This window comes from Mauremys mutica, chromosome 15, assembly GCF_020497125.1.
Source record: "Mauremys mutica isolate MM-2020 ecotype Southern chromosome 15, ASM2049712v1, whole genome shotgun sequence".
NCBI lineage: Eukaryota > Metazoa > Chordata > Testudines > Geoemydidae > Mauremys > Mauremys mutica.
This window is the reverse complement of record NC_059086.1, coordinates 32,025,916-32,049,756: the sequence shown is the minus strand read 5'-3', so window position 1 is coordinate 32,049,756 and position 23,841 is coordinate 32,025,916. Positions and strand designations below refer to the sequence as shown.

The 23,841-nt window shown below is 60.8% G+C and overlaps 1 protein-coding gene across 1 annotated transcript; it reads right to left on the bottom strand.

Moving 5' to 3' along the window:
* Positions 1-531: 531 nt before the first annotated feature.
* LOC123349989 lies at positions 532-22,091 on the bottom strand. The gene is made up of 17 exons (XM_044988324.1): positions 21,971-22,091; positions 20,702-20,875; positions 19,138-19,314; positions 17,462-17,638; positions 16,776-17,012; positions 16,351-16,578; positions 14,660-14,791; positions 13,546-13,773; positions 10,915-11,046; positions 9,957-10,184; positions 9,375-9,506; positions 8,525-8,752; positions 7,804-8,133; positions 7,082-7,210; positions 3,752-3,982; positions 2,477-3,244; positions 532-1,781 (listed from the first exon to the last, which is right to left on the bottom strand). The coding sequence occupies exons 1-17, from the start codon at positions 22,020-22,022 to the stop codon at positions 532-534; spliced, it is 4,833 nt and encodes a 1,610-aa protein (XP_044844259.1). The 5' UTR covers positions 22,023-22,091.
* Between the last annotated feature and the right edge of the window lie 1,750 nt (positions 22,092-23,841).

Here is a 23,841-nt window from a genome sequence, read left to right as displayed (position 1 = left end):
AAACCAAACCACACGGGAGCTTTTTGGCTGACGTTTGTTAGAAAATTTAATGGCTAAAATGTCAATGCTGCACGCGGGGCACAGGCCGCTTTCCCTGAGACGCTGGTGGCTGGCCACCGATTTCGGCAAGTGGCCACCAGTTTGGGGCAACGTTCGGTTGAAAAGCCACGACTGGTTTCCAGAACCACCGAGCACTCACGATTCGGCGGCGGCGGCGGGGGGGTGTCTCAGGGCAGCTCTGGCGTTGGGAGTCCTCAAATTAAGCCACCTCCCCCCGCAAAATAGTCAGTGGCCACTTCTTTAAAGTTGTAAGCCAACGTTTTCAAGGCCACTAGATAAAGAGATCAAGTCCTGGGGGGGAGAAAAGCCCCAATGCCCAGGGGGCCTGGGGGTGAAATGCCCCAGTGCCCCCTGCTGGAGATATCCCAACCTCGCCTGCAGAGCTCCGCAAAGCCCCGGGCGTTGTACCGAGTTGGCCACAGGCCGACCTGCTCCACCCCAGAGCCACCAGCCCGGAGTTGCCAGCGGTGGCTATAGGAGAACGCAGGTGTCGGTGTGACGTGGCGGCGAGTGGGCCGGTGCAGCAGAGGGGATCTCGGCCCATGGGCCCGGCTGGGTCCTCCCTGCAGAGGGGACTGGCTGAGCCGGATGGCAGCGCAGCAAGGGGTCAACAGGAGAGCCGATATCTCCACCCGAGCCAGGGCGCCCGGCGTCTGGCCAGCCCCGCTCGGGGCTCACTAAGCCACTGGCATCTGGAGGAGGGAGCTGCTTAGCAGGCGAGACGGCCTGGCCTGTGGATGGCGCTGCAGGGATCGGGCCCACAGGGGATCCCACGGCCGCTGACGTGCCCTGATTCGGACCCAGGGCTCTAGGGACCGGCTGTGCCCGAGGGGCATCCCCAGCCCCGGGGTGGTCTTGGAAGGGAGGCACCATCTGGACCCGCTTGAGCCGGGCCTGGGGTGGCCCCGGTGCCGCTGGGCACAGGGAGGGCGGCTCTGGGGCTGCAGAGGGGGCCGGGGGGACCTCCTGGGGGGGAGGGTACACGACTGGGCGAGCAGCAGCACCAGGATCACCCAGGGCGGGGGGGGGCTCCGCCCCAAGCCGGAACCACGAGCTGCTGCCCAGCCCCGATGCCGGGAGAACCACGGGGGCGCTGGGCACCAAGACAGGTAACTCCCAGCTGGGTTCAGGTCCGGCGGCCTCTGGGCGCTGCAGGGCCTGGGGGCTCGGCCCCCATCTCGGAGCCACGAAGGTGGGAGGGGGCTTGACTGGGACTCTGGGGTCCCCAGCTGGGGCGGGAGCTGTGAGGACTAGAGGGATCTCGGCTAGGGTGGGAGGGGGCTCAGCTGGGGCGTCGGGGTCCCCAGCCGGGGCGGGAGCTGCAGGGAAGGGAGGGGGCTCAGCTGGGGTGTCGGGGTCCCCAGCTGGGGCGGGAGCTGCAGGGAAGGGAGGGGGCTCAGCTGGGGTGTCGGGGTCCCCAGCTGGGGCGGGAGCTGCAGGGAAGGGAGGGGGCTCAGCTGGGGTGTCGGGGTCCCCAGCTGGGGCGGGAGCTGTGAGGACTAGAGGGATCTCGGCTAGGGTGGGAGGGGGCTCAGCTGGGATGTCGGGGTCCCCAGCCAGGGCAGGAGCTGGGGGGATCTCGGCCAGAGTGGAACAGAGCTTGGATTGAACGTGGGGGTCCCCAGCTGGGTCAGGAACAGCAGGGGCAGGTGGGGGCTCAGCTGGGTCGTCAGGGTCTCCAACCAGGCCAGCAGCTTCTTGTGGGATCCACAGGGCGAGACCTTGAAAAACAAACCCAGTTCAATCCCACTGACAGAGCCTGGTGCCACCCCCACAGCTGAGCCGCTCCCCTGCCCCTGCCCCTGCCCCTGCCCCTGCCCCTGCCCGCGGGGTTTGGGTCTGCCAAGCTCAGCGCTAGACACTGCTTGGACTGGTGGGGGAGCTCCCTCAGCCGGCAGCGGTTGGAGGATTTTATCCTCTGAGCCAGACCGACCAGCAGGGGGCGACAGAGTCCCGTCCCTGCCCTCGATGCGCCACCTGCCCCAGTGCATTCTGGGAAATGCCCAGCGTGCCTCAGCCAGTGGGATGCAGCGCAGCACCAGCGATGCATGCTGGGAAATATCCCGCCCCGCTGTGCATTATGCCCCAGTGCATTCTGGGAAGGTCTGGGCTGCTCCGGGGTGGGCCGCACAGCAAGCGGGCCCAGCAAGACATTGTGGGAGACGTCCCACCACAGGGATTGCTGGGAAGGAGGAGGACTGGCTGAGCCAGTCACAACGGGAGCCTCTGGCCTGAGGCTGGGCGGGCCCGTGGCTGTGGGCGGGCCCCATTCCTACACCCACAACAGAGTGGCCGATGGTTCGGGGCCCAGCCTGACCCCCCTGCCCCATCACACACCCCTTGGGGGAGACCCAGCCCCTCAATATCCCCCCCACACCATGCAAGGCAGCTGCCCTCCCTTCCCCCCATTACGTACCAGGCTCTGCCCCGGGGGGTTCATCGGGGTCCACTGGCAGCAGCAGCATCTGCACCCCACAGCCCTGCATCCTCACCACGTCGGGCATCTGCGCCAGCCGCTGCTTGGTGGAGGCCGTGCGGCCCAGGGGCAGCGGGTGCTGGTGGGCGGCGCTGTACGCGGCACGGAACTGGAAGAGGGACATGCCCCCGGGGTGCCCGGCCAGGATGGCCCCCACCTTCCGCTTCAGCTCCCTCAGGTCCTCAGGGGGCTGGGCCCCGGACTCCTGGGTCCCCTCCTCTGCTCGCAGAACCAAGGGGGCGCTAGCAGGCCTGGCCCCGGACTCCTGGGTCCTTTCCTCTGCTCGCAGAACCAAGGGGGCGCTGGCAGGCCTGGCCCCGGACTCCTGGGTCCCCTCCTCTGCTCGCAGAACCAAGGGGGCGCTGGCAGGCCTGGCCCCGGACTCCTGGGTCCCCTCCTCTGTTCGCAGGCCTGAGCAGGCGCCAGTGGGCCGGGGTGGGCTCAGTAACCAGGCTGGGAGGCGGGGGTTGGCCCCTGGGGACTTTCCCATCTTGCCCAGGACGGCGGGGGCACGGAAGGGCTCCCGGCCCGAGGGGAGGCTGGGAAGCAGAGGCTGGTTGGTGGTGGCACTGGGCAGCTGGCGGTTGAGGCAGTCGGTGGCGGGCGGGGGCGGGCGCTCTGCAGCATTCGTTGGGAGGAGGCACCTCTTGGAGCCGGGCAAGGGGCGGGCACTGCCAGGGGGCAAAGATCCAAAGCCTTTCTTCTGCCCTGGGGGGGGAAGGAGGGGAGTGCCGTCAGGGTGGGTAACAGGCACATGGCATCCCCCAGCATGCACTGCAGTTACCGCTCTGCCTGTATCCCGCTCCGGACCAACCTGGACTTTTCCCACAATGCACGGGAGCAAAGGCGGGTTTATGCCATGGGTGAGTTGGGGGGGCACCCCCACAGCCTGCCCCACAGCCGGAGAGTCGGACAATAAGGAAGCCAGGTCTCGGCTACCCCCAATGGCTCCATGGAGAGCTGGGGGCAGGGCTTTGGCCTGTGGAATGGAGTTCTGACCCGGTCCAGGGGGAGTTCTCGCCCCAGTTCTGGGAGGGGAGTGGGGCCTAGTGGTTTGAGCAGGGGGCTGGGAGCCAGGACTCCTGGGTTCTCGCCCCAGTTCTGGGAAGGGAGTGGGGCCTAGTGGTTTGAGCAGGGGGCTGGGAGCCAGGACTCCTGGGTTCTCGCCCCGGCTCTGAGTGGGATTTATTGTCCTGTTCGTCCTCCCCACCGTACCTGTCCCCAGCCAGACGATACACTTGTCTCCCGTCTCCGTCTGCCTGTACTTCAGCGCGGGCAGGTGCCTCTGCAGGTATCCGAGCACGTCCTCCTTGCCCCGGGAGCTCACAAACCGCTTCAGATCCAGCCCGTGTCTCTCCAGCATCAACTCCTGCACCTTCTGCAGCCGCAGGCCAGACTTGTACTGGCGGAGCAGGCACCTGAGCAGCGTCAGGACCTCAGTCGCACCTGCACAGAGGCCGAGGGAAGAAAGATCGGCAAGGTCAGGGGTGGGGAATGGGGCCTTTTCCCCTCTGGGGGGCACCAGCTCCCATCCAGCCCCAGGGCAGGGACTGGCTGGCTCAGAGGGGCAGGGAATGGGGCCTGGGGCCTCTCCCCTCTAGGGGGCGCCGGCTCCCATCCAGCCCCAGGGCAGGGACTGGCTGGCTCAGGGGAAGGGATGAATCTGAGTTTCCCACGTCCTAGGTTGGGGGGTGGAGAGGGGAGGAGACCAGCTACGCCCCACTTCTGCCAACACAAAGGCTACAATTCCACTATCCTCCACTAGGGGGCAGCCCCTACACACCTGTTCACTGGCCTCTAGCTATTCCCTAGATTCTGGCCCATTCGGATCCGCACCCCCCAACCCCAGGATCCAGGGTGATCGGTTTGGCCCGTCGTACACACCCGGGCGGGGCGCGTCGCCCGATCCTATTCACCGTTAACAATACTCGCACCGATGGCCAATTGATCCGGCGGGAATAAGGTTCTTGTCCCAGAATCAGGCTAATACCAAGGAGTTCGAAATCGTGGCGGGAACCTCGGGGCGTCTGGCAAGGACCCTCGCACCGGGGGCAAAGCAAAGCCGCGGCGATTTTGAACAAGATCAGCAATAAAGCCAGAAAAGCTCGTAACGAGATAGGAACAATACACTACCGGAGATACCTGGAGAACCTCCTCCTAAATCTGCATGCTCCCACCCTTCCTCCAGGGCCTGGTGGGCAGAGACAAAGGTCTGATGGTCCAGGTTCCTCAACGCTCCAGAGGGACAGCAGATAACAATCGAGAAGAAGGCTCAAGGGACGGCTAGCTAGGGCCAACCACCGTGTGGAGGGGGCTATTACAGGGCCCGAGCGCTACCATGAATAACCCTTCGAGGGGTTTCGAGCGCTTTGGGGGACAGGATTAAAATTCAAAATGATCTGGACAAACGGGAGAAACGGTCTCAAGTCAATAGGATGAAATTCAATAAGGACCCATGCAAAGCGCTCCACTTAGGAAGGACCGATCAGTTGCACACGTACAACACGGGGAACGACTGCGTAGGAAGGAGTATGGAGGAAAGGGATCTGGGGGTCAGAGTGGATCACAAGCTAAACGAATCAAAAGTGTAACGCTGCTGCAAAAAAGCGACCATTCTTGGCTGTATTACCAGGAGGGTCGTAAGCAAGAGACGAGAAATAATCCTTCCGCTCTACTCCGCGCTGATTAGGCCTCAACTGGAGTATTGTGTCCAGTTCCGGGCGCCACATTACAGGAAAGATGTGGACAAACTGGAGAAAGTCCAAAAAGAGGAGCGACCAAAATGATTCAGGTCTAGAAAACATGAGCTAGGAGGGAAGATTGAAAAAAAACACACCAGGTTTGTTTAGCCTGGAGAAGACGTGCTAAGTTTTCAAGTCCATAACAGCCTGTTGCAAAGAGGAGGGAGAAAATTCTCGTTAACCCCTGAGGAGAGGACAAGAAGCAATGGGCTTACATTGCAGCAAGGGCGGTTTAGGTTGGACATTAGGAAAAACTTCCTGTCAGGGTGATTAAGCACCGGAATAAATCGCCCAGGGAGGTTGTGGAATCTGCATCATCGGAAGTTTTTCAGAGCAGGTGTGATAAATGAGAGGCGGGGGCGGGTAGTTCCCCTTTGTGGACACCCAGCCAGCCGGTTGGCTGTGGAATCCCTCTCGGTGGTTGTTCTCTACCTACGTTTCCTGTAAAGCGTTAACAAGCCGGCTGGTAAAAGGAAAGCAGTGGGCACCTGACCAAAAGAGCCAACTTCCCTTTGTCTGCGTTGTGTTTCTCCGGGAAAGAGGGGAACGGGGGAGCAGACGCTTTAAACCAGGTATGAAAAACCATCAGCTCATCCCTGAAGACTGCTTGTCTGAAACCCCAGAAAGGTAAGTACATTCGGGAACGTCTAGGAAGACGCGATTAGGGTTATTTCTTTTATTTTTGATTGGCTCTGTGCTAAACCCAAATGTGTTTTGTTTTGCTTGTAACCGTTAAGCTGGACCTCAAGAAGGATGTTTAAATTTTGTAAGGGTTTTTTTTTTTTACATCTAGCACTAGCCTGAGTTCCCAGATGTATTTGTTTTTCTTTTTGTTTTTAATAAAAATTTACCTTAAGAACAGAACTGGATTTTTGTATCCTAAGAGGTCTGTGCGCCTGTTGTTTAATGAGCTGGTGGCAAGAGCTGATTTCCTTTGTTTTCTTCCTCAGCTCGTCCCCGGAGGGGTGGGGGGTGAAAGGGCTTGAGGGTGCCCCACGGGGAGGAATTCCCAAGCGCGCCTCTCTGGGTTTCAAGGGGTTTGCATTTGGGTGGTGGCAGCAGCTACCCAGCCACGGTGAGAGAGAAGCTGTAACCTTGGGAGTCGAATACAAGCCTGGAGCGGCCAGTGTGAATTTTCTGAATCCTTGCCGGCCCCCACTTTCCGCACCTGAAGTGCCAGAGTGGGGAACTGGCCTTGGCAGCAGGTTGGAAAACACCTGTCACGGATGGTCTAGATAATACTTAGTCCTGCCATGAGTGCAGGGAACTGGACTAGACGACCGCTCGAGGTCCCTACCAGTTCTAGGATGCATTCGAGTGCTCGGCCTTCCGTGCCCAAATCTAACCTCCTCACCCTTCTCGTCGGGTGCACTTATCCGATAGGTGGGGCCCTACCGTAGTCACGGGCGTGAAAAACTTCACGGGTCATGGACCGTGAAATCAGACCTGCCCCGTGAAATCTGGCGAGGGGAGGGGAGGGGAGGGGAGGGGAGGGACCGGCTGATGGCATTTCAATTCATCACCGCACCAGTCACCCCTGGCTCCAACGGGTTTTGCGGTTACCACTTCCCTGTTCCTGCCACGGCAGCATAGAGGCAAGTGTGGGGCCGTTTGTCTATGGGATATGGGCCTGTAGGTTACAGGTGAATAGAACATAGACAACACAGCCCTATGGGCTACTCCCCTCGCCCCGGCCCAGCACAGCCCCCTCACTTCTCTCTAGGGTGCCCAGACATCCCAATCTTAGGGGTTTTACCCTCCAAAAGTTTCCTGATTTTTCACATTTGCTATCTGGTCGCCCTACCTCTCTCCAGCGCAGCGGCAGGCTCTGGGCCCTGGTCCCCGGCGTCCCAGCTGTCGGCCGCCCCTGCCTTCGGGGGGATGCCGGCAGCTGCTTCCCCAGGACAGGAAGCTGCGTGGGGATGCGGGGACCCTGGAGAAGGCAGAATGGGGCCTTCACTGGCCACCCCGAACCCTGACATGCCAGCCCCCGCCCCGGCCTGCCAGGGGTCGTTTGGGGGACGGACAACGGGGCGACAGGGCAGAGCAGAGCGAGTCAGGGTCCCAGGTTGGCGTCACATTTTGCTGCCCTTTGGCCTTTAGCGGGGTGGAGGCTGGGAGCCAGGACTCCTGGGTTCTATCCCCAGCTCGGGGAGGAGAGTGAGGTCCAATGGTTAGATCAGGAGGGGCTGGGAGCCAGGACTCCTGGGTTCTACCCCCAGCTCGGAGAGAGGAGTGGGGACTAGTGGTGACAGCAGCGGGGCTGGGAGCCAGGACTCCTGGGTTCTACCCCCAGCTCGGAGAGAGGAGTGGGGGCTACAGCAGGGGGGGCTGGGAGCCAGGACTCCTGGGTTCTACCCCCAGCTCGGAGAGAGGAGTGGGGACTAGTGGTGACAGCAGCGGGGCTGGGAGCCAGGACTCCTGGGTTCTACCCCCAGCTCGGAGAGAGGAGTGGGGGCTACAGCAGGGGGGGCTGGGAGCCAGGACTCCTGGGTTCTGAGCCTCGCTCTGGGCTGCACTCCCTACCTCTCTGGAGCTGGACGATGCAGTTGTTGCCCTTCTCTGCACCCCGGAGCGTGAGTCCCGGGACATCCCACAAGAAGGGGACCACGCCCCCGTAGCCACTGGCCTGGCTGAAAGCCTCCAGGTCGGCTCCATGCTTCCCCGCCAGCAGCTTCTGCAGGTTCTTCACCCGGATGCCAGAGGGGTAGGGGGCCAGGACGCCCCGGATCAACGTCTCCATGGCACCGGGCTTTGCGCCCCGACGCTGGGCCTGCGTCCGCCTCGCTGGGCCCACGGCGCGCGGCCCCCCCGCCTCAGCAGGCTGGGAGGGGGAGGGGGCATTGACAGCAGCATCTGAGGAAGAGGGGAAAAGAAACAAAAAAGACCCTCAACGGAGTGAGAACACGAGGCCCCCACGGGTCCACCTCCGGCCTGCGGGCACAGCCCCCCCCGCCCCGGAGCAGGCCCCCCCACGCATCCCTCAGCCTGGCATGGCCTCCTCACGGCCCCTAACCCCAGCCGTGCCCTGCAACCCCACCCCCAGGAACCCCCACCCCCAGGCACATGCCCAGCTGTACCCTGCCCCCCATTGGCACATGCCCAGCCGTGCCCCCCCCTCCCCCCAAGCACAGCCCCTCGCAGCTGTGTCCTCCCCCACCTGCCACACCGGGCAGGGCCCCAGCTGCATCCCCCGCCATAGGCCCAGCTGCCCGGCACCCCCCCCCCCGGCCGCTTGCCCACCTACCCGCGTCCAGCCGGGCCAGGCAGGCGTCGCCCTTGTCCGGGTCCCGCAGCCAGAGGTGGGGCAGAGCCCGGAGCAGGCGCAGGGCGTCCCCGCAGCCCCGCTGACGGCTCAGCTCCTCCAGGTCCAGCCCGCGCTCGCCCCGCAGCGCCTCCTTCAGCTTCCCCACCTTCAGCCCCAGGGGGAACCGGCCCAGCACGTCCCGCACCCAGGCTGAGACCTCGGCCAAGCCTGCCACGAGACGGGGGGCGGGCTGTGAGAGCCCGCGCCAGCTGAGAGCCACCCCCCTCCCCTGCCATGGGGCACCCTCTGCGTATGCACCCGGCCCTGGGGGCGAGGGGCCGTTCGGCAGCCCCCGGGCCTGAGTCCCCGGGCATCCCCAGAGCGGGGGCAGGGCCCAGGAGAGCACCCCACATGCTGCCCCCCACAGCTCACAGTCCGCTGCCAGTGTGTCCCCCCAGCCACCCCCTGTACCCCAGCCACAGGCTCCCTCCATCCCCAGCGCCCCCACAGCCCCCCCCAACATAAATCTGACAGCCCCCCAAAGATGTCCCCCACAAATGGCAATGGTGCCACAAACCTAGCCCCAGCCAACACAGCCCTACAAACACCCCCCCCAACAATCTCCCGCCAACACGCCCTGCTCCATAGCCCACCCCCCCCAGAGATGGGCGAGGGAAAGAGACCAGCCGCCGAGCCCCACAGAGCCCTTTGCCAGGGGGCAGACGGGAGCTCAGGCTATGGGGTGATGGGGGGGTGGCGTTGTGGGGGCCTGGCTTGGGCTGAGGCCTCCCCGCCCAGGCTCACGCCCCACACGCGGCGGCCTCACTGCGAAGCCGGCTGAGCTGCTCACCAGGCGTCTCCCCCGGGGCTCCCGTCGGCCCCCCGTCGGCAGGGGCATCGGGTGGGGGGCTGCTGCTGTGCCGGGCCGATGGGGGAGCAGGGTCTGGGGGGGGCTGCGGGGCAGGAGGTGTCACAGCCTCACCTAAAGGAGGGGAGAAGAAACAAGAGCAGCTCAGTGGGAGTGAAAAGACAAGTTCACCCGGCCCCCACACGTCCCCCACCCCCACCTCTCGCAACCGGCCACGTCCCCCTTCCCCCCCAGCTCCCTCTCCCAGGCACAGACCCCTGCCCTGCAGCAGGCAGACCCATGCCTCCTACCACCAGGAACAGCCTCCCCACACCCCATAATCTCCTTTGTACCCTGCTAACCCCCCCCAAGGAACCCCCACTCCCTGGGCACATGCCCAGCCATGCCTCACCCCTCCCCACCCTCCAGGAACATGCCCAGCCTTATCCTACCCCCTCCCACATGGACCAGAGCCCCCCTCCCAGCCACGTCCTCCCCCCACTTCCACGGCCCCAGCTGCATCTCACCCCAGCTCCCACCCAGCTGCCTTGCACACACATCCCCCCCGGTCGCTTGCCCACCTACCCGCGTCCAGCCGGGCCAGGCAGGCGTCGCCCTTGTCCGGGTCCCGCAGCCAGAGGTGGGGCAGAGCCCGGAGCAGGCGCAGGGCGTCCCCGCAGCCCCGCTGACGGCTCAGCTCCTCCAGGTCCAGCCCGCGCTCGCCCCGCAGCGCCTCCTTCAGCTTCCCCACCTTCAGCCCCAGCGGGAACCGGCCCAGCACGTCCCGCACCCAGGCCGAGACCTCGGCCAAGCCTGCCATGAGACGGGGGGTGGGGGGCTGTGAGAGCCCACGCCAGCTGAGAGCCCCCCCGCCCCGCCATGGGGCACCTCTGCGTGTGCACCCGGCCCTGGGGGCGAGGGGCCGTTCGGCAGCCCCCGGGCCTGAGTCCCCGGGCATCCCCAGAGCGGGGGCAGGGCCCAGGAGAGCACCCCACATGCTGCCCCCCACAGTTCACAGTCTGCTGCCAGTGTGTTCCCCACCCACCCCCTGTACCCCGGCCACAGGCTCCCTCCATCCACAGCCCCCCCACAACCCCCAACCTGCTCCCTCCATCCCCAGCCCCCCATCCCAATCTGCTCCCCCATCTCCCCCCGAGATCTCCACCCCACCAACCTGCTCCCTCCATCCTCAACCCCCCATAGCCCCTCCACCCCACCAACATGAACCCAACAGCCCCCCAAAGATGCCCCCCAGAAATGGCAATGGTGCCACACACCCAGCCCCTGCCAACACAGACCCCACCCCCAGCCATCTCATTCCAACATGCCCTGCCCCATAGCCCCTCCTCCCCCCCCAGAGATGGGCGAGGGAAAGAGACCAGCCGCTGAGCCCCACAGAGCCTTTCCTGAGGGGGCAGACAGGAGCTCAGACTCCAGGGTGATTGGGGGGGCGTTGGGGGGCCTGGCTTGGGCTGAGGCCTCCCCGCCCAGGCTCACGCCCCACACACGGCGGCCTCACTGAGAAGCCGGCTGAGCTGCTCACCAGGCGTCTCCCCCGGGGCTCCCGTCGGCCCCCCGTCGGCAGGGGCATCGGGTGGGGGGCTGCTGCTGTGCCGGGCCGATGGGGGAGCAGGGTCTGGGGGGGGCTGCGGGGCAGGAGGCGTCACAGTCTCACCTAAAGGAGGGGAGAAGAAACAAGAGCAGCTCAGTGGGAGTGAAAAGACAAGTTCACCCACCCCCAAGCTCCCACCACTGGGCAAATCCCCCTCCCTGGCCAGCTCTCCCCACCGGGCACGTTCTCCCCCCCCGCCCAGCTCCCCTCACCAGACACATCCCCCTCCCCCCCAGCTTCCCACACCGGGCACCTCCCCTCCCCCCCCGCAGCTCCCCACACCGGGCACCTCCTCCTCCCCCCCGCAGCTCCCCACATCGGGCACCTCCCCCTCCCCCCCAGCTCCCCACACCGAGCACCTCCCCCCGCCCCCACCAATGAGCACCTCTCCTCTCCCCACTGGGCACGTCTCCCTTCCCTCCCCCAGCTCCCCCACTGGGCACAGCCCCCTACCCTGCAGCAGGCCCACCCATGCCTCCCCCCACCAGGAACAGCCTCTCTCCACCCCATAATCTCTGTTGTGCCCTGCAACACCCCCCCCCCCCCCCACCAGGAACCCCCACTCCCTGGGCACATGCCCAGCTGTACCCTGCCCCGTAGATAAATCTCTGTATTAAGCATCCTTGCATAACTGTGTATCGTTTTCATCATCTTCATATGGCTCTGTATTGTGCCTCTTCATATAACCTTGTACTACGTCTTTCCAGATATAACCTGTTTTCATACAACTTTGCTATGGGAACTTTGTACTAAATCCTTATACAGAAACTTTGTACTGAGCCTTGGTATAATGTTATAGCCCCTGGGGGTAGTTCAGGTAGGACACAAGTGTCTTTTCCTTAGGAGCAGAACAAGATACTCCCTTGAGCAGGGGGTTGGACTAGATACCTCCTGAGGTCCCTTCCAACCCTGATATTCTATGATTCTATGAAGATCTGCCACCTTTTAATCAATTGCCCTGTTGAACGAAGGAGGTCTGACTGAGGAAGGCAGCACCTCCAGACAGCTGCAACCCTTGGAGAGGGGATGGAAGCCAGACCCAAGAACAATAAAACTTGTCAAGGGGGCTCGTTAAAGAAGATCAGACATACTGAGGGCCTTGGGAGTTAGGAGCCAGCACCTTCCTTTGAAAACACCCCCCTCTTTGAAATAAACGTGGAAGCATTAAGCCAACACCCAGAAGGAGGCACCACAGATGACATAGATCTTCTTACTGTATTTTCCACTACATACATCCAATGAAGTGGGGTTTAGCCCATGAAAGCTTATCATAGAATATCTGGGTTGGAAGGGGCCTCAGGAGGATTGTGATGAAGTGGGGGGTTTTCTTGGTTTTTCTGTGTTTCCCAGGGGGTTGCATGCACAGGGGGTGGGACTCAGTGTCCCTGGGTGTTACTGGTTTAACAAGGTGAAGGAGTTGGTTGGTACAGAGGACTGGAGAGGGACTCGGGACACTGGCCGAGAGGATGGAGACCCCAGAGACTGGTGACCCGGAGACCCAGCTGGGCATCAACCCCTTCCGGGGCTGAGGCCCGGGGGGGTCCAAAGCAAGTGAACTCCCTGACGCGAGAAACAGACATGCTAAGGCTCAGAGAGGTGCAGCTCCAGGAGGTGGAGGGGCCTGACCCTGGGAGAGAGTGGACCCCTGAGAAGGGCTGTCGCACTGGAAGGGGCACCACCCACGGGTGAGTCTGTGACAAGGACATCTAGTCCAACCCCCTGCTCGAGGCAGGACCAATCCCCAATTTTTTATTTATTTATTTATTTAGCCCCCCCGATTCCCGAACAGCCCCCTCAAGGATTGAACTCACAACCCTGGGTTTAGCAGGCCAATGCTCAAACCACTGAGCTATCCCTCCTCCCCAAATATGTGCGACAAGTACTCAAGTGTCAGAGGGGGAGCCATGTTAGTCTGGATCTGTGAAAGCAGCAAAGAGTCCTGTGGCACCTTATAGACGAACAGACGTATTGGAGCATGAGCTTTCGTGGGTGAATACCCACTTCGTCGGACAAGTGCGCCTCGTTCTTTTTTTAAGATGACCAACTGACACAGACACAGACATTGATCTGGTGCAGATTTGCATGAGAGGGGAGCTGCTATAAATGGGAGGGGTCTTGCAGAGGACCCCCCCCCCCGGGTCTCGTCTTGCCAACATGGGAGCATCGATCCGGATCGGCAGAAGTTCGGCTCCACCCCCTCCCCCATCTAACTCACCTGGCCAGTGCAGTTAAGGGGAGCAACGCGTTGGTAACAACAACAAGACGGAGTGTGCTTGTGTGTGTGTGTGTGTGTGTGTGTGTGAGAGAGAGAGAGAGTGCATGAGTGTAATATATCTCATATGCATGTGACACCGTGCTGATTGATAGATGTGTTACCAATAAACGTGGCTTTGCCTTATCTGCCCTGAAAAGCTCCTGTGCAGGACTTCGAGTACAACACCCCCTCCCACGCGGACCAGGGGCCCCCCAGCCACGTCCTCCCCCACCTTCCACGGCCCCAGCTGCATCTTACCCCGCTCCCGCCCAGCTGCCCCCCCGCCCCCCGGCCGCTTGCCCACCTACCCGCGTCCAGCCGGGCCAGGCAGGCGTCGCCCTTGTCCGGGTCCCGCAGCCAGAGGTGGGGCAGAGCCCGGAGCAGGCGCAGGGCGTCCCCGCAGCCCCGCTGACGGCTCAGCTCCTCCAGGTCCAGCCCGCGCTCGCCCCGCAGCGCCTCCTTCAGCTTCCCCACCTTCAGCCCCAGGGGGAACCGGCCCAGCACGTCCCGCACCCAGGCCGAGACCTCAGCCAAGCCTGCCACGAGACGGGGGGGGGCGGCTGTGAGAGCCCGCGCCAGCTGAGAGCCCCCTCCCCGCCATGGGGCACCCTCTGCGTTTGCACCCGGCCCTGGGGCGAGGGGCCGTTCGGCAGCCCCCGGGCCTGAGTCCTCGGGCGTCCCCAGAGCGGGGGCAGGGCCCAGGAGAGCACCCCACATGCTGCCCCCCACAGCTCACAGTCCGCTGCCAGTGTCCCCCCAGCCACCCCCTGTACCCCGGCCACAGGCTCCCTCCATCCACAGCGCCCCCACAGCCCCCCCAACATAAACCTGACAGCCCCCCATAGCCCCCAACCTGCTCCCTCCATCCCCATCCCCTCACAGAACCCCACCCCACCAACCTGCTTCCTCCATCCCCAGCCCCCAAACCGCACCAACCTCCTCCCTCTACCCCCATACCCCCACAGCCCCTCACACCCCCAACCTGCTCCCTCCATCCCCAGTTCCCCAACCTCCCCAACCTACTCTCTGCATACCCAGCCCCCCCGACATCCCCCTACCCCACTCCCTCTATCCCCAGCCCCCCCCACACCAACATGAACCCGACAGTCCCCGAAGATGTCCCCCGCAAATGGCAATGGTGCCACACACCTAGTCCCCGCCAACACGGACCCACAGTCTCCCCCCCAACAACACCAGCCATCTCCCTCCAACATGTCCTGCTCCATAGCCCCCCGAGATGGGCGAGGGAAAGAGACCAGCCGCTGAGCCCCACAGAGCCCTTCCCCAGGGGGCAGACGGGAGCTCAGGCTATGGGGTGATGGGGGGGTGGCGTTGGGGGGCCTGGCTTGGGCTGAGGCTTCCCCGCCCAGGCTCACGCCCCACACGCGGAGGCCTCGCTGAGAAGCCGGCTGAGCTGCTCACCAGGCGTCTCCCCCGGGGCTCCCGTCGGCCCCCCATCGGCAGGGGCATCGGGCGGGTGGCTGCTGCTGTGCTGGGCCGATGGGGGAGCAGGGTCTGGGGGGGGCTGCGGGGCAGGGGGCTTCACAGCCTCACCTAAAAGAGGGGAGAAGAAACAAGACCACCTCAGTGGGAGTGAAAAGACAAGTTCACCCCCCCCCACGTACCCCCTAAGCTGTCCCCACTGGACACGTCCCCCTCCCCACCCCCAGCTCCCGCTACCAGGCACCTTCCTCTCCCTCAGCTCCCCCCACTGGGCTCATCCCCCACCCCCAGCTCCCCCCACTAGGCATGGCTATCCCTCGTACTGGGCACAGGCCCAGCTGCTCCTTCCTCCTTTCCTTGCATATTTTTTGGTCAAAAGGCTGAGGAGAAAAGCATCAAGTCTGCAAAACAAACAGAAGGGAAAAAAAAAAAAAGAGACATTTTTGTCCCCACAAAAGGCGCTAAGAGTCCCCTTGATGAAGAAAACTGTGGGGAACGGAGGCTTTCATCAAACATCGGAGATAAAAAAAACACCTTGAGTTTGTCCGAAAAACCCTGAGGCCACGTCTACACTACGGGCGCCAGAGCAGCGCAGCCGGGGGGGCCGCGTCTGCGGCGCTGTAACCCCGCCGCACCGATTACAGCGCCGGAACGGAGCTTTGCTGGAGGAGCTCCGCTCCCCGAATAACGGGAACCACGTCGACGGACACATTCACCCTCTGCCTAGTCGAGTCTACACTGGGGCCAGGGTGGCGAGGCTGCGGGGCTCAGGAGCGTGGTTTGTTCACACCCCTGAACGCCGCAGCTCCGTCGACCGACGTTTTACGGGTAGAGCAGGCCCAAGGGAACTAAACGTCCCCGTTTTTGAAGAAAACTGAGGAAGAAATGAGCAACTCTTGTCAAAAAATGCGGCGGGAAAACATTGCTTTTGTTAATAATCCGAGAGAAAACCATTGCACGTGTCAAAAAACGTGAAGGGGGGGGTAATTTTGGTCAAGACAATGTGAGAAAAAAGGAGCGGCTTTTCTCAAAATAAAAACCAGAGAAGGGGAAAAAGTCGCTTTTGCCAAACAATGTGAAGTAAAAAAGTCACTTTTGTCAAGAAAACAGATGGGAAAATGTCATTTTTGTCAAAAAAATATGGAGGGGAAAACCTCACTTATGTCAAAAATGAGAGAAAAAATGGCTGATGTCAAAAAAGAGCGAGAAAAAAATAGTCTCTTTTGTCAAAACAGGGGGAAAAGTCACTCGTCAAGACAACATGAGGCAAAAAGGACTCACTGTGGTCCAGATTTTCCATAGAAAATTTCAAGTTTTCAGTGAGCCGTTTCAATTTAGAAAAGTCACTGCGGTGCCTCATGGGAGTTGTAGTTCAGATGCCTTGCGACTGCCATTCACCTCTACAGCCCAGGCTCCCTGGTCGGACTACATCACCCACAATGCACCATAGCTTCTATTCTTGGTGGCGGGGGGGGTGCATGATGGCAGTAGGACAGTGCATTGTGGGAGATGAACGCTCATGGGGGAGGAAGCCCAAAGGGCCATATAGTCCGTTTGGCCTCAGAGGAAGATGCAGGATGCCCATTGCTGTCAGCAGTGGGATAACCTGCCCTCATCCTACCCAAGACCAGTTTGGCCCTGACGCCTGGACCCCATCCCTCTCTCCTCACCCTTCTGAAGCTGGACAAGACACTTTTCCCCTCTCTCCAGCCCCTGCAGCCTGATCCCACGCAGCCTGGTCAGATAGTCCAGGGTGCTCAGATATCCCTGTTGCTGGCTGAATTCCTCCAAGTTCACCCCGTGCTTCTGCCACATGGCTTTCCTCAGGCTGAAGACCCGCAGGCCATTGGGGAAGGAGCCCAGGGTGCTGCAGAGTAGCAGCAGGGGGTCTGTGATGTCTGGAAAGACAGAGACGCCATGAGAGATACTGGGCAGCAGGATACAGACAGGCCATTGGCCATGTTTTCCCAGCATGCACTGGGGCAGACACGGCTGGGTGTGGAGAGGCCAGTGTGCCACTGGCCAGGGGCTCTCTCCACATTCAGGAAGGGGGCCAGGCTGGGGCAGCCCTACAAGAAACCATCTCCCCACTCACTCTTCTTAAAGGTACAGCTCAGGACACGACACTTCTTTCTCTTCTCGTGGTTCCAGAGTTCAATACCCGGCATCTCCTGCAGGAAGGACACGACTCCCCGGTACCCTCTGTCCTGGCTGAATGCCAACAGGTCCACCCCATGCTCCTTCCGCAGCCTCTTCACCAGCGGCTTCACCCTCATACCCTTGGGGCGGCATCTCAGGGTGTTAGAGACATGGGCCAAGACTTCACCCAAGTCTGCATGGAGGGAGGCAGACGGCGGTGCTGAGCAACAGGAAGGAGAGGCCCTCCAGCCCACAAACTTATGTCCTTGGAGAGCACCACCCAGAGAGACAATGTGTGGACATTGGCCAGGTTTTCCCAGCAAGCACCAGGACAGAGATGGCTGAGTGGCAGGGTACAGACAGGCCATTGGCCAGGTTTTCCCAGCATGCACCATGGCAGTCATGGCTGGGTGGTAGGGTATGGACAGGCCATTGGCCCCTTTTTCCCAGCATGCCCTAGGACAGCACCTGCCTCCTTAGGGAGGGGCATGGAGGGAGCAGCCTCTGGATCCGATCCAGCCCTCAGCCTCTCTGCTCAGCCTGTTCTAACCGGACCGAGAACCAGCAACTCATAACATGCAGGATCCTGACTACCCAGAATCCTCCAGGGTGGACAGCTCCTACCTTCCCCGGGGGCCTCACCTGGATTTGTCTTGGATGTCGGGGGTACGTCTGTGAGATCCAGGCAGGCAGCAGCCACGGGGGGCAGCGCGGGATCGGGGGCTGCGTCAGGAGGGGCGTCCACGTGGGGCCCGGTCCAGAGCTCGGGCGAAGGAAAACCAGCAGGATCCAGAGGTGGTAGAGGAGGGGTAGATCCAGCTGAGAAGAGAAGAGGGGGGAAGGTGGTAAAAAAAAGAAAAAGAAAGAAACAGAAGGAAGGAACGAGATCAAAGAGAAGAGAAACAACAACAAGGAAAGAGAAAACTCGAGGGTAAAAAGAGTCATTTTGGCACCAAAACAACAGGGGAAAAAAAAAATCATTTTTGTAAAAAATGAGACCGAGTCACATTTATCCAAGAGAAAACGCCCAAAGCCAGTTGCTCCTGTCCAAATCTTCCACAGAAAATTTCAAGTTTTCATTAAAAAAAACAAAAAGTTTCCATTCAGAAAAGTTGCCGGGGTGCATTATGCCCCCCCTCCCCCATTCTACCCTACAGCAGAGACTCCCTGATCCATGAGACTGCATCTCCCACAGTACACTGGGGTCCCCGCTCTTGGGGATAGGAGGCTGCGCCGTGGGAGATGCGCCGTTGCTGGGGAGCGTGACGCAGACGTGCCCAGACAGGTATATTTACACCTGCGTCTGGCCACCCTCCTGAGATGTCACGAAGGGGGCATGCGGCTGAAAGCTAAGGGCCGGCCGATCCTTGCGGCCAGCGAGAGGCGTTTGTATGGGAAGGAGTTTAAGAGATACCTAAAACGTAGGATATTACGTTCCGAAACTGCTGGAGGTGAAGCACGTTTCCCCCCCCCCCCCCAGGCAGGGCGGGACTCGGCTAGCTCAGTTGAGAATGAGAACAATCAGGTATCTTTCCACCCAGCCCTGCTGCGGTCACAAGCTGGAGCAGGTCCACGCCCGAGCGTTTACAAAGAAAAGAACCTCCAAGAAAAGACTCTGAATAGGGGACCCTCTGGGCTGAGCTGAAGGTAATGAAACACCTTGATTACGAAAGCCTGGGACTGTAGGGCCAGAAAACTGTCCACTTAACTGCATCTCTCAGGGGTGTGAGGGCACCTCCCTAGTGTCTACACTGAAGCACTGTAGAGTTTCAAATGTAGACACACCCCATCCTACAAGAGAAGAAGAAATGGGCACAAGATGGTATGTTACGTAGGAGATACTTTGCCAGCGTGAGTGCCTCCTGAAATCCCAGCTCTCCAGGCCGGACAAGCGTTGTACGGACCGACCTTTGGGTGAGAAATACCTCAGTAGACAGGAAAAAAAAAAGACATTTTTGTAAAAAAATGAGATTGAGTCACTTTTATCCAAGAGAAAAAGACCCAAAACAGTCGTTTCTGTCCAAATCTTCCATGGCGGTGATGGATGGGTGGTAGAGTATGGACAGGCCATTGGCGAGGTTTTCCCAACATGCACAGGGGCAGAGACAACCGGGTGGCAGAACACGGACAGGTCATTGGGTAGCTTTTCCCAGCATGCACTGGGACACCATCTGCCTCCCTACAGAGCAGCAGTGGGAGCTCAGCCTCCATGTCTGATCCATCCCAGGCCGAGACCCAGAGACACACAACACCAGGATCCCAGCTACCCACAATTCCCCAGGCAGGTAACAGCAGCGACACCCCACCCCAGACGTCACCTGGATTTATCCTTGACATCAACCAAGGCGCACCAGGATCCAGGTGAGCAGCCGCCACCAGGGGGTGAATGAAATCAGGGGCTGCGTCAGCGGGGGCATCCGCCGAGAGGATGTCCCAGGGCTCGGCCGAAGGAAACCCGGAGAGATCCAGAGGTGGCTGTGGGGAGATGGAGCCAGCTGGGAAGTGAAAAGAGGGAAGGTTAGAAAAAGAAGGGGGAAAAAAGGAGGAGAAAAACCAGAGACCAAAAAAAAAAAAAAAAAAAAAAAGGGAAAAGGAGAAAGAGAGAGGGGAAAAAAGAGACGTCAATATCTGTGTAATGAACTCTATTAAATCATGTGGAACACATAACTCTTCTCTATTGAATAGTGTTCTAAGAAAACACCAAAGGGAATTTTTCAGCTTTCGGTGCACGTCTTGTCGACGCCGGTTTCAAAACTTGTAACAAAAATAAAAATCGGAAAGTTGGTTTGTGTCGTCTTGGCCTGCAGAGATAACAGGGCGAAAGCCAAAAGGGTGATTCACTAGCCCAGGGGCCGGCAACCTTTCAGAAGCAGTGTGCCGAGTCTTCATTTATCACTGATTTAAGGTTTCGCATGGTGCCAGTAATAGATTTTAATGTTTTTAGAAGGTCTCTTTCTATAAGTCTATAATATATAACTAAACTATTGTATGTAAAGTAAATAAGGTTTTTAAAATATTTAAGAAGCTTCATTTAAAATTAAATTAAAATGCAGAGCCCCCCGGACCGGTGGCCAGGAGCCGGGCAGCGAGAGTGCCACTGAAAATCAGTTCGCGTGCTGCCTTTGGCACGCGTGTCATAGGTTGCCTACCCCTGCAGTAGCCAGACCTACGCCTCCCTGGTAAAACAGACGAGGGAGCGCGAATCATGCTGGCCACCCAGTAACGCCGAGAGGAAAAGCCAGCACAACCCGTTGTAAGACGCAGGAAAACACACGAACGCAATGAAAACCCAGCGTTCATTAAGACGCATCGTAACAGTGAAAATAAATAAAAAAGGTACCAAGCAACGTGTTAGCCAACTAAGGGGAAAAAACGCATCCATTCAAAGAATTTTATGCCGGCATGTCTGGAATTATATTTAAAATACGTTGGTGGAGGCGGCCGTTTCAGTGATCTGCGCCTGCCTCGTGTCACAAGACACGGGGGGATAAAAACGCTGGGTTTGACCAAAGGAGAATAAAACAATGCAAGACTTACACCGGATCGGACCGGCTTCAATCTAACACCAGCAGCACCAGCTACCTGTGCCCTAAGGCTGAATGATTCATCGTCGCGCTACCCTGCTCTATCGGCCTTATTTCCTTTTTACGCTTAATTAAAGTAGTAACATATCCTCCTAACGTGTGCATATTAAAGCGCAAAACTGGTGCAGCTTAGTAATTGGTGTGGACGGTGCTTTCTGCGGCCAAAGGCATCACGAGCCCCTTTGCTGCCAGGATAACAGCCTCCTACTGCTACCGGTCACCAGACCTCCTCCTTTAGCTCCAGTGGCAAAGCCCTGTGCTCTTGGTGCCAAACATCCCGAGTTCAATCCCTCCTTACCTTCCCCTGGCATCCCCGGCTGCCCCCGGGAAGAATTGGCGATGACCAGAGCCCCTCCATCCCGCAGCAAGCCGCTCTCCCAGGAGTCCAGGCTCTCGGCTGCCGGGATAGAGGCACAGAGGTCCCAGTACACTGGGCAGTCGTGCCGGAGGAAGAAGGGAAGCGGCACGAAACCTGCATGTGAAAAGCAAGAACCTCTGTGAGCCCAGAGAGGCCACCACCCCGCACCACCCTAATAAGGCAAAAGCTTGTCCTAGCTGAGTGCAGGACTCCTGGGTTTCTCCGATCTCCCCTCGCAGCCGGTGCTGACCCCCAGTGTCCCAGCATGGCACTAAGGGGCCCGGAGCAAGAGGAAGCAGGGTGGGGGCTCAGCAGGGAGCGCTCTCCCCTGGCAGGCAGCGCTGGCCCCAAGGCGGCTCTGGGAGAGGAGTGGGGGCAGCTGGGAGCCAGGACTCCTGGGTTCTATCCTGGCTCTGGGAGGGGAGTGGGGTCTAGTGGTTAGAGCAAGGCTGGGTGCCAGGACTCCTGGGTTCTATCCCCGGCTTGGGGAAGGTGTGGAAACAAACCCTGAAGGTTTCAGCAGGATTCTGCCCATCTTCGGGGGGAGGGAATACACAAGGGGCCCCAATCCCCAGCCCCACGGCAGCCCCCCACCCTCCCAGAATACACAGGAAGCCTGATCCCCAGCCCTGCCCCCACCCCAGGATACACAGTCAGACTCCAAAGTCTAAAAAAATATTTTCGGTGAGTAGCAATTAAAAACAGACCAGAGAGAGCAACTAACCCTAAACTATATCCGTGTAACCCCCTGTATCCAAGAGTGGGAGTTCACATTGACACCGGGGGTGGGGGCTGAGATCAGAACCAGGCTCTGCCCCCAGCACAGTCGGGGGTGACTCCGGATTGACCCCGAGAGGCTGAGATCAGAACCTGTCCCTGCCCCCAGTGCAGCAGGGGGTGACTCCGGATTGAGCCCGGTGGGCATAGAGATCAGAACCCAGCCCTGGCACCAGTGCAGTCAGGGGTGACTCCGGATGGAGCCCGGGGGCTGAGATCAGAATCTCTGCTTGCCTCCAATGCAGTCGGGGGTGACTCCGGATTGAGCCCGGGGGGCTGAGTTCAGAACCTCTCCCTACCCCAGTGCAGCCAGTGGGTTACTCCGGAGTAAGCCCGGGGTGCACAGAGATCACAACCCAGCCCTGCCCCCAGTGCAGCCGGGAGTGACTCCGGATTGAGCCCGGGGGGCTGAGATCAGGGTCCGGCCTGTACCTGGCTCGCTCGATGGCTGCAGGGGCGCAGAGCCCGGCCTCTCGGGGTCCATCCCGGGAGCCTCTGGCCCGGGCCCAGCTCCGAATCCTCCAGCCAGCCGCTCGCTTCCGATTTCGCCTCCTTCCAGCCCAAGTCGGGGAGGGGGGGAGCCCCGGGCGCTCCCATTGGCCGAGGGGACTTTTGAATGAGGAAGCGGTTTCCGCTTGCCCGGCCCCTCGCTCCTCCTCCCGGAGCTCCCGCCCCAGCGCTCGGACTCCTGGGTTCTCCCCCTGGCTCCGGGAGGGGAGTGGGGGCTAGTGGTTACAGTAGGGTGGGGGCTGGGAACCAGGACTCCTGGGTTCTCTCCCTGGCTCTGGGAGGGGAGTGGGGGCTAGTGGTTACAGCGAGGTGGGGGCTGGGAGCCAGGACTCCTGGGTTCTCTCGCTGGGGGCCACACTGACCCTTTTCCCTAAAATACTGAACTTTAGGAAAAACAAATACATATGCACATGTACCCGTCCACATCATTGTCCTTTATTTATGTAGGGTTGGGGGGGTGTTTTGTTGGGTTGGGGGGGGGTTGAGTTGTTTTGCTTTTTGCAGACTCAGTAATAAAAAACTTTGTATCTTTGTTAATATCACTTTTCTCAGCAAGCCCCAGGACAAATGAAGCCGTGTATGGGGGTGGTCGGAGGGGGAGGCAGCAGGGGCCATGGGGGGGAGCCCCACCGCTACACAGCCAGGGGCCAGAGACCGTGGCCGGAGCCGGGCCTCAGTGCTTGAGCCCGGAGCTGTGGGTCGGTGCCCGAAGCCCCCCAGCTGGAGCCTGCCACTCAACCACCCCAGAAGTGAAGCCCGAGCCCCCCAGCACCCCGCCACCCCCGAGGTGGGGTGAAAAGTCCCTTTGCTCCTGCAGCGTTTGGCCCCATGTGTCTCCAGAGGTGGTGCAGGATGATGCACCCGGGAGCAGGCTGGCACGGTGCCCACTTCCCCCCTCCACTCCCGCCGGAAGAACCAGGCTGGCGCTGATTAATTCTTAATTTCTTTAATCACACGGAGTGTTACGACCTCTGAGCTCCCCAGATGGGAGCTGCCGTATCAGAACCAAGCAACAATTTCACATCCCTGCCACACGCATCAGGAGATCAGGGGGGGGGAGGATTGGGGCTTGAGGGCACCAGAGCTGGGCTAGCAGGGGCTGCAGGTCGGGAGTGAGGGGCACCGGCAGAGCTGGGGGGGAGCCCAGGGCCGGGCTAGCAGGGGCTGCGGGTCGGGAGTGAGGGGCACCGGCAGGGCTGGGCTGGCAGGGGCTGCAGGTCGGGAGTGAGGGGCACCGGCAGAGCTGGGGGGGAGCCCAGGGCCGGGCTAGCAGGGGCTGCAGGTCGGGAGTGAGGGGCACCGGCAGAGCTGGGGGGGGGGAGCCCAGGGCTGGGCTAGCAGGGGCTGCGGGTCGGGAGTGAGGGGCACCGGCAGAGCTGGGGGGGAGCCCAGGGCTGGGCTAACAGGGGCTGCGGGTCGGGAGTGAGGGGCACCGGCAGAGCTGGGGGGGGGGGAGCCCAGGGTTGGGCTAACAGGGGCTGCGGGTCGGGAGTGAGGGGCACCGGCAGAGTTGGGGGGGAGCCCAGGGCTGGGCTAGCAGGGGGCTGCGGGTCGGGAGTGAGGGGCACCGGCACAGCTACGCCTGCTCCCACATGGCCACCCGATGTCACGGTGACCCCACAGGAATTCCCACAGGGGGTGACACCAGCAGGACCCAGGGTGACATTTCTCCCCCTTGCTGCTCTGGTAACTCTCACCCCCAGTGATGGCCCCTGGGCGGCCCGGAGGTGCCTCGCTCCCCAACTCCAGATTCTGGCCGTTACATCCCCCTCCCTGTGCAAGCCCCTCGCCTG